Source organism: Hordeum vulgare, chromosome 4H, assembly GCF_904849725.1.
Source record: "Hordeum vulgare subsp. vulgare chromosome 4H, MorexV3_pseudomolecules_assembly, whole genome shotgun sequence".
NCBI classification, from domain to species: domain Eukaryota; kingdom Viridiplantae; phylum Streptophyta; class Magnoliopsida; order Poales; family Poaceae; genus Hordeum; species Hordeum vulgare.
In genome coordinates, this window is record NC_058521.1 from 587,478,305 (window position 1) to 587,487,906 (window position 9,602).

Genomic DNA, 9,602 nt, shown 5'->3' on the forward strand with positions numbered 1-9,602 from the left:
CAAAGATGCGCCAGATCTGCTAGTGGAGCCGGAGAATGTTTTTTTTTTTCCTTTTCCGTGGGATGTTTATACGACAATTTTGGAGAAGGGAATGTAAGAAAGAAAGCAAAGCATACAGAAGTGAGCGGCAGTCGCTGTGTACCAATGAAAATCAATACACACGACTGACGTCTAGAGTACATCTCGCGCGAGTCGTGATGGCATGGAATGGAACACCGGTAGCGGTAGGTGCAAGGCCGAACGTGTAACATGGCGGTTCATTCGACGCATGAGGTGAAAAATCGTCGAGAGGCGTGGCTCCTACCACCCTGCGTTTTTACCAGCTAGTTCCGTCCGGGCAAGACGGTGATGGTTTGTACTACTAGACTATAGATGTCTCATGTCTCTTCCGCCGTGCCACGGTCGCGTGCTGGCATAATGTGAACGGCATCTGCGAATTCGCATCCCCCGGCCGCCCGTTCACAACCGGTTCCGTTTATCCGATGGCCGCGCCGGAAAACCGCCCCGTTTTATTCTGGCCGGGGAGCGCCGGGCGTGTGGATGAGGCGCGCGCGGCCCGTATCCGGCCACCCGACCCCCGGAGCAAGGCAGAGCACACGTACGCCCACGCCCACGCCCACGCCCACGATCCAAACCCCAGAAGCGTCGATCCGGCACGGGGACAAGACCTCTGCGGTCCTCTCGTTCCCGCTATAAAACTTCCGGCGCCGCACGGCGAGGCTCGCCTTTTAGTCGTCGTCGTCGTCGTCATTCCGCGCGCGCACCGCCGAGCCCGTCCTTCGCCATGGACCCCTACAAGGTGCGTGCTCTGCTCTGGTAGCTCGCGCCTCGTGCTGTGCTGTGCTGGTTCATCATGGCTTTGGTTTTGGTTTCGGTTTTGATGATGGCGGGTTCTGTGCTTGTGTGGTGCAGCACCGCCCGTCCAGCTCCTTCAACTCCCCGATGTGGAGCACCAACTCCGGCGCGCCCGTCTGGAACAACGACAACTCCCTCACCGTCGGATCCCGAGGTACTCCTCCTCCACAGTCCACACACCTCTGCTCACCACGCTTTAGCTAGCTATACTTCCTCTCTACCTAAATAAAATAGACTCATGTTCATAGCACCGTAGCAATCAATAAGTACGTACGTACGTACGTATGTCCAGTATTGATACCGCCGGAAATGCAACTTGCTACTTGCAACTTGCTTAATCTTAGGCCAATCCTCCAGTGGATTTGAGCATCCTGAGTGATTATTAGTCTCTTCCCGGGGATTTTTTTTTTCTTTCTCTCTCTCTCTCTTTTTTGAAATAAAAAGGTGTTTCCCACCAGCCACAACTTCCATCAAGCAGAGTCCAAAATCAGCCACATCAACTCCGTTGCACAGCGCCCAGCCACAAACTGGGCCAAACAACTGCCAAAGATTATCAAGAGTGACTAGCTTACTTCATGTTTGGGTATGGTGACTGCCGTAATAATACCTATCATTCAAAAACTGAAGTCCTTTAATTAACCATCCCATCCCCTGCTCTGTCCGTCCGTGTAAAGTACAGTAGGTTGCTCTTTGTAAACTCTGCAACATTGTGCCATGCTCTCAGCGCCGTTTTAGTGTTCACTAGTAGAATTTGATCATAAATCTACAAAGATAGTTTTCTCCTGGCACACGTTTTGGCAGGCTAGAGTCGTAACCCATCCAACAAAGAAAAGAATTTGGTTTTTGTGGAAGTTCAGAGCCAACTTCAAGTGATTTGGGTGCTTCTTTCCCTGCAAAATAAATAAATAGAAATGAATGAAATGATTTGGGGTTCTTGGGTAGAATAATTCGGGGTGCATGAGTCATTCATGGTGAAAGAAAGAGATTATTATATAGAGTAGAGTAGGAGATTAAGATGGATCGAGAGAGAAGTCACGTGGCGGTGGCATGCATTATGAATTATGAACCGATCGAGTGTTTAGTTGTGGAGGCAACTAACTAGGATGGAATTCAGGTCCGATCCTGCTGGAGGACTACCACCTGGTTGAGAAGATCGCCGACTTCGACCGCGAGCGCATCCCGGAGCGGGTGGTGCACGCCCGTGGCGCGAGCGCCAAGGGCTTCTTCGAGGTGACCCACGACGTGTCCCACCTGACCTGCGCCGACTTCCTCCGCGCGCCGGGCGTGCAGACCCCCGTCATCGTGCGCTTCTCCACCGTGATCCACGAGCGCGGCTCCCCGGAGACGCTCCGCGACCCGCGCGGCTTCGCCATCAAGTTCTACACCCGGGAGGGCAACTGGGACCTTGTCGGCAACAACTTCCCCGTCTTCTTCATCCGCGACGGCATGAAGTTCCCGGACATGGTGCACGCGCTCAAGCCCAACCCCAAGACCCACATCCAGGAGAACTGGCGCGTCCTCGACTTCTTCTCCCACCACCCGGAGTCGCTCCACATGTTCACCTTCCTCTTCGACGACATCGGCGTGCCCGCCGACTACCGCCACATGGACGGCTCCGGCGTCAACACCTACACCCTCGTCAACCGCGCCGGCAAGGCGCACTACGTCAAGTTCCACTGGAAGCCCACCTGCGGCGTCAAGTCCCTCCTCGAGGACGAGGCCGTCACCGTCGGCGGCACCAACCACAGCCACGCCACCAAGGACCTCACCGACTCCATCGCCGCCGGAAACTACCCGGAGTGGACCTTCTACATCCAGACCATCGACCCGGACCACGAGGACCGCTTCGACTTCGACCCGCTTGACGTGACCAAGACGTGGCCAGAGGACGTGGTGCCGCTGCAGCCCGTGGGCAGGCTCGTCCTCAACCGCAACATCGACAACTTCTTCGCCGAGAACGAGCAGCTGGCCTTCTGCCCCGGGATCATCGTCCCCGGGGTCTACTACTCCGACGACAAGCTGCTGCAGACCAGGATCTTCTCCTACTCCGACACGCAGCGCCACCGCCTCGGGCCAAACTACCTGCTGCTGCCGGCCAACGCGCCCAAGTGCTCCCACCACAACAACCACTACGACGGACTCATGAACTTCATGCACCGCGACGAGGAGGTCGACTACTTCCCCTCCAGGTTCGACCCCGCCAAGCACGCGCCCCGCTACCCCATCCCGGCGCGCGCGCTCAACGGCCGCCGCGAGAAGGCATGCATTGACAAGGAGAACAACTTCAAGCAGCCAGGGGAGAGGTATCGCTCCATGGACCCGGCAAGGTGACTACTAATACTCCGTACCAACCTATTGTATCAACCAACCAACATATATATATGGAGTATATAGCTAGCGATTGTTCTAAAACTGAAGGATGTATATATGTGCAGGCAAGAGCGATTCATCAACAGATGGATCGATGCGCTGTCCGACCCCCGCCTCACCCACGAGATCAAGGCCATCTGGCTCTCCTACTGGTCTCAGGTAATCAAACATAGCGGGCACTGCATATATTCTTACATATGTGCACCACATACATATGCATCTTCTCTCTGAAATGAATAAGTTTATGTGCAATTTTTTCCATCTTCTCTGAAGAATATACTAGTAATTAAGACACCATACTGAATTGCTTCTTGTGGGATCGTGCAGGCTGACAAGTCTCTTGGCCAGAAGCTTGCGAGCCGTCTCAGCGCGAAGCCGAGCATGTAATCACCAGTCCTCAATGGCGCACGTACTACGTGAGCAAATCAGATATCTGCTTCGGTCGTGGAAGCATGCATGCATGCATGCATGCATTCTTCCCTCTTATCGGCAAAGGATTAATTTAAGTACCAAATGCTACATCAGCTACTTCATTTTACCGAGCCTATTTTGCAAAACAAGGACATACGTACGATTCTACACCACATTATGCGCATTGTCGTCTGTCATTCATGTAATAATGTGTACAAGAGCCCGTCTATCCTCATACTTCATGATTATTGTAAGGTGAATGCATCTTGAATAATGAACCAAATTACGAATAAGTTGAATAGTAAGGCCCTGTTTGGAACCATAATAGATTATGATAATCTGGATTATGAATATAAATTATATATTCTGGTTTATAAAAATAATTTAGGTGGACATGTTTGGAGGCCAGATTATATAAACTGTAATCCAGGTCTTACATTGCATAATGACCTGTCTGTCCTCTTTTTTTTTTTAAAAAGAGGAGGATGGCAGTGATAGGAATGTAATTATCACCAACTTTACAAGGGTAATGGGTCATTAGCAATCCATAATCTGATTTTAGCTGATGTAGAGTAGATTATGAGTTTTTAATAATCTATCCATCTAGTTTTTATAATCTACATCATAATCTGTCCTGTTTGAAAGACAGAATAAATTATAAAAACTGAATTATATAATCTGGGTGGTTAAGTATATCAATAATCTCGTGTTTGTCCTTTTGCAATAACGCTTCTTTTTCTTGGACAACGCCTAAAAGTTCAGGAGTGGCTATGTTTGACTTGACTTAGGAAAGCTTATTTCTCGCACAAATAACCCGATAGCTCAGAAGAAATATCAATGAAGGACGAAATATTAATGACAGTGATAATGGTACATGGAAAAACCTGAAGGACGACACATCTACCTTCTCAAGATGCAGGTCTAGCAGTCCCTCACTACACAATATAAATACTTTTAAGACAAACACTTCCCTTCGTTACTCAAGAATGTCAAACACATATAATCTGTACATGTAACGTAGATGGTTAGAGCATCTTTAGCAGACTTCTTAAAATCGCAAACTGTAAAACTGATATACGGGTAAAAAGGAAGCTATTTTAAAAGTTCATTTTAGCTACAACCAAACACATACTGTAAAACACACGAGAGGATTGAAAATGACGAGAAGTAGAAGAACCGGTAAGCACATGAGATGCCTAAAAAGAAGAACTCCAATAGTTCGGTGTGCATGACACATTACTTGATTTGGATGGTGATGATGCATCAAGTGATGGGGAGAAGCCCCACTTTGGCCTCGGTTGGCCCCTCATAAGTCCCATTCGAAGAAAAAACGGGAAAGAAAAGGAAGCAAAGTCGGGAGACAATGGTATGAAGGAATCATTGGACGTCCTCATGATTGCAAGAAAGAGATGGTCGAAGAAGGAAAAAGTTTGAAACTGAAGGAAATAGAGGAGAGGACGACAACCAAAATGTGGAAGGCGACGATTGAGGAGAGGCGGTGGCGGTTGCTGCTGGCTACGCCTATAGGGATTTCCTTGGCAAGTATGCAAAGGATTCCCCCGCGGCCTTGGAGCCTTGCGTTGGTGTTCCCTTGAAGAGGAAAGGGTGATGTAGCACAGCGGCGGTAAGGATTTCCCTCAGTTTGAGAACCAAGGTATCAATCCAGTAGGAGGATCGCGTCAAGTCACAAGTACCTGCACAAACACAAAGAGCTTGAACCCAACGCTATGAAGGGGTTGTCAATCCATTATAGATTGTTTGCAAAGTGAGAACTGAAAGCAAAAAGTAAACAAAGCAAAGTAAAAGTAAAAACTGAGATGATAATTGTGAGTAGACCCGGGGGTCGTAGTGTTCACTAGTGGCTTCTCTCATGAAAGCAAGTAGACGGTGGGTGAACGAATTATTGTCGAGCAATTGATAGAACCGCGCAAAGTCATGACGTTATCTATGGCAATGATCATACATATAGGCATCACGTCCAAAACAAGTAGACCGATACTTTCTGCATCTACTACTATTACTCCACACGTCGACCGCTATCCAACATGCATCTAGTGTATTGAGTTCATAAGAACAGAGTAACGCCTTAAGCAAGATGACATGATGTAGATGGACAATCTCAAATCTATGATGAAAGCCCATCTTGTTATCCTTGATGGCAACAACACGATGCGTGCCTTGCTGCCCCTTCTGTCACTGGGAAAGGTCACCGCACGGTATGAACCCAAAACCAAGCACTTCTCCCATTGCAAGAATCATAGATCTAGTTGGCCAAACAAAACCCAAGACTCGGAGAGACTTACAAGGATATCAAATCATGCATATAAGAAATCAGCAAAGACTCAAATATAATTCATAGATAATCTGATCACAAATCCACAATTCATCGGATCTCGACAAACACACCGCCAAAGAGGATTACATCGGATAGATCTCCATGAAGATCATGGAGAACTTTGTATTGAAGATCCAAGAGAGAGAAGAAGCCATCTAGCTACTAACTACGGACCCGTAGGTCTGAAGTAGACTACTCACGAGTCATTGGAGAGGCAATGATGTTGATGTAGAAGCCCTCCAGCTCCAAAGTCCCCTCCGACAGGGCACCGGGAAGGGTCTCCAGATGAGATCTCGCAGAAACGGAAGCTTGCGGCGGCGGAAAAGTGGTTTCGTGGACGCCCTTGTTTTTTTTGGGATTTTATGGGAATATATAGGCCAAAGAGCTAGGGCAGGGGAGCTCCAGGGGGGCCACAAGCCTGATAGCCGCGGCCCCCCTTGGCCGCGGCTACAGGGCTTGTGGGCTTCCTGTGGGCCTCCTGCCTTGGCCCTCAAGTCCCCCGATCTTCTTCTGTTCTGGAAAAATTCATTTCGGGGATTTTATTCCGTTTGGACTCCGTTCCAAAATCAGATCTAAAAAGAGTTAAAAACACAGAAAAAACAGGAACTGGCCCTTGGCAGTGAATTAATAAGTTAGTCCCGAAAATGATATAAAAGGTATATAAAACATCCAAAGTTGACAAGATAACAACATGAAACCATCAAAAATTATAGATACGTTTGAGACATATCAAGCATCTCCAAGCTTAACTCCTGCTCGTCCTCGAGTAGGGAAGTGATAAAGAATGAATTTTTGATGCTTTCATGCTACCTAGCATAGATGTCCTTTGTAACTCCTCTTATGTGACGTGAATGTTCAGATCCGTTAGATTCAAAACAATAGTTTGCTATTGACGTGGAGACAATAATACTTCAAGCAAACTAGCAAGGTAATCATGAACTTTCAAAATAACAAGGCCAAAAGAAAGTTATCCCTACAAAATCATATAGTCTGGCTATGCTCTATCATCCTTGCACAACGAATTTAAATCATGCACAACCTTGGTATTGGCCAAGTAATTGTTTTCACACCTTTACTTTCTCAAATCTTTTCAACTCTCACGCAATACATGAGCATGAGCCATGGTTTTAGCACTATAGGTGGAATGGAGTGTGGTGGAGGTTGCAAGGCAAACAAGGAGAAGATGGTCACATTGACTAGGCATATCAATGAGCTATGGAGATGCTCATGAATAGATATCAATGTGAATGAGTAAGGATTGCCATACAAATGATGCACTAGCGCTAAGAGTATGTGAAAGATCTTAAAGAAAACTGGTGGGTGTGCATCCAACTTGCTTGCTCACGAAGCCCTAAGGCAATTTTGAGGAAGCCCATCATTGGAATATACAAGCCAAGTTATATAATGAAAATTTCCCACTAGCTATATGGTGGTGACAAAACGAGAGACTCTCAATCATGAAGATCATGGTGCTTAATAAGCACAAGTGTGGAAAGATAGTAGCATTGTCCCTTCTCTCTTTCTCTCTCATTTTTTGTGGGCTCTTTGGCCTCTTTTTATATGTATATATATTTTATTTTTATTTTTGTGGGCATCTTTGACCTCTTTTTGTAAATGGGCTTCGCTGGCCTCTTTTATTTCCTCACATGGGACAATGCCCCATCAATGATGATCATCACACTTACAACTCAAAACTTAGAGCAATGATGACTCTATATGGAATGCCTATGATAGTGTACCATGACAATGATGGCATAGACATCAATGGAAACATAATGCTAGCTATCTTATGATCATGCAATGGCAATGTAGAAGTGGTGGCACATGTCATGGTGGTAGTTGCATGGCAATATATCTCGGAATGTCTTTGAAAATGCCATAGTAGGTAGGTATGGTGGCTGTTTTGAGAGAGGCTATATGGTGGGTTTATGCACCGGCGAAAGTTGCACGACACTAAAGAAGATAGTGATGGTGGAAGGTGAAAGTGCATCTAAACCATGGAATCAACATTAGTCATGAAGAACTCATATACTTGTTGCAAAAGTTTTAGTAGTAATCGAAACAAAGGATTCAACGCATACTCCTAGGGGAAGGGTTGGTAGGTATAAACCATCGCGTGATCCCGACCGCTACACAAAGGATGACAATCAATAAACTAATCATGCTCATACTTCATCACTTAGCGGTTCACCATACGTGCATGCTACGGGAATCACTAACTTCAACACAAGTATTTCTAGATCCACAACACCTTACTAGTATAACTTCAATATTACCACAGCCACAACTCAAAACTAATTGAGATGAATCAAACTTCTCTAACTACTCAATGCACATGAAGGTGGAAGTTTTCATATCCCTTTGGATAACTACACCTTTTGAGACTACTTTCATAGCATAGATCAACTACCACGCCACGCACTTCCGTGCTCTAAAAGATAGAAGTGAAGCACATAGAGCAAAATCAACTAGCTCAAAAGATATAAGTGAAACACATGTGAGCTGAATTGTCTAACCAAAGGATATAAGTGAAGCTCGACAAAATCACGGTGAGTGCATGTCTCTCTCTCTAGGTGTGCAGCAAGGAAGATTGTGAAACACATAACGATACAAGACTTCAAAAGACTCCTACGATACAAGACGCTCCAAGCAAAACACATAACATGTGGTGAATAAAAATATAGACCCAAGTAACGTTACCCATGGATTGAAGTCGAAAGAGGGGATGCCTTCCCGGGGCATCCCCAAGCTTAGGCTTTTTCGGCATCCTTGAATCAACTTGGGGTGACTTGGGCATCCCCAAGCTTGAGCTCTTGCCACTCTTTATCTCTTTGTCCATAAGAACTTCACCCAAAACTTGAAAACTTCACAACACGAAACTTAAACAGAAACTCATGATATCATTAGTATAAGAAAGCAAATCACCACTTCCTTAGGTACTGTAGCAACTTAAATTTTACTTATGTTGATGTTGGGTTACTGTATTTTCAATCTTCCATGGCTAATACCCCCCGATATTATCCATAGTTTCATCAAAATAAGAAACCAACTCAACAAAAACAGAATCTGTTAACAGCAGACTAGTCTGTAGCAATCTGTATACTTCGTATACTTCTGGTACTTCAAAAATTCTGAAATATTACGACAGTATGAAGAATTTGCGTAGAAATCAACAGCAAAAAGAATCAACTCAAAAGGTCAAAAACACAGAAAAAACAGGAACTGGCCCTTGGCACTGAATTAATAAGTTAGTCCCAAAAAAGATATAAAAGGTATTTAAAACATCCAAAGTTGACAAGATAACAACATGAAACCATCAAAAATTATAGATACGTTTGAGACGTATCAGCGGTCAAGGATCTTAATGCAATCTGTTGAGGAACGGAGGTGGCTACCAACAGTGGCAGAGCTAGTCCATCCATGGAGCGTGGGAAAAATGCAAAGGGATGTGCTTAATTCAGTATTTGCCTACAAAATTAATGATTAACCATCAATCTCTTATTATAAGCTAATGGAAGTATTTGGTTAGAGCCCGGGTAGCTGCCAGGGTCGCCGGGAGATGGCTCCGCCACTGGCTACCAAGGAGAGGAGGTTGACGATGTTGGGATCGTTGCATGAGAAACACAAATTT

At 45.8% G+C, this 9,602-nt stretch overlaps 1 protein-coding gene across 1 annotated transcript; it reads left to right on the top strand.

Moving 5' to 3' along the window:
- Positions 1–626: 626 nt before the first annotated feature.
- On the top strand, positions 627–3,941 carry LOC123449777 (catalase-1). The gene is made up of 5 exons (XM_045127103.1): positions 627–799; positions 913–1,009; positions 1,970–3,182; positions 3,291–3,384; positions 3,553–3,941. Exons 1-5 carry the CDS (start codon positions 785–787, stop codon positions 3,610–3,612), a joined length of 1,479 nt encoding a protein of 492 aa, XP_044983038.1. The 5' UTR covers positions 627–784; the 3' UTR covers positions 3,613–3,941.
- The last annotated feature ends 5,661 nt before the right edge of the window (positions 3,942–9,602 follow it).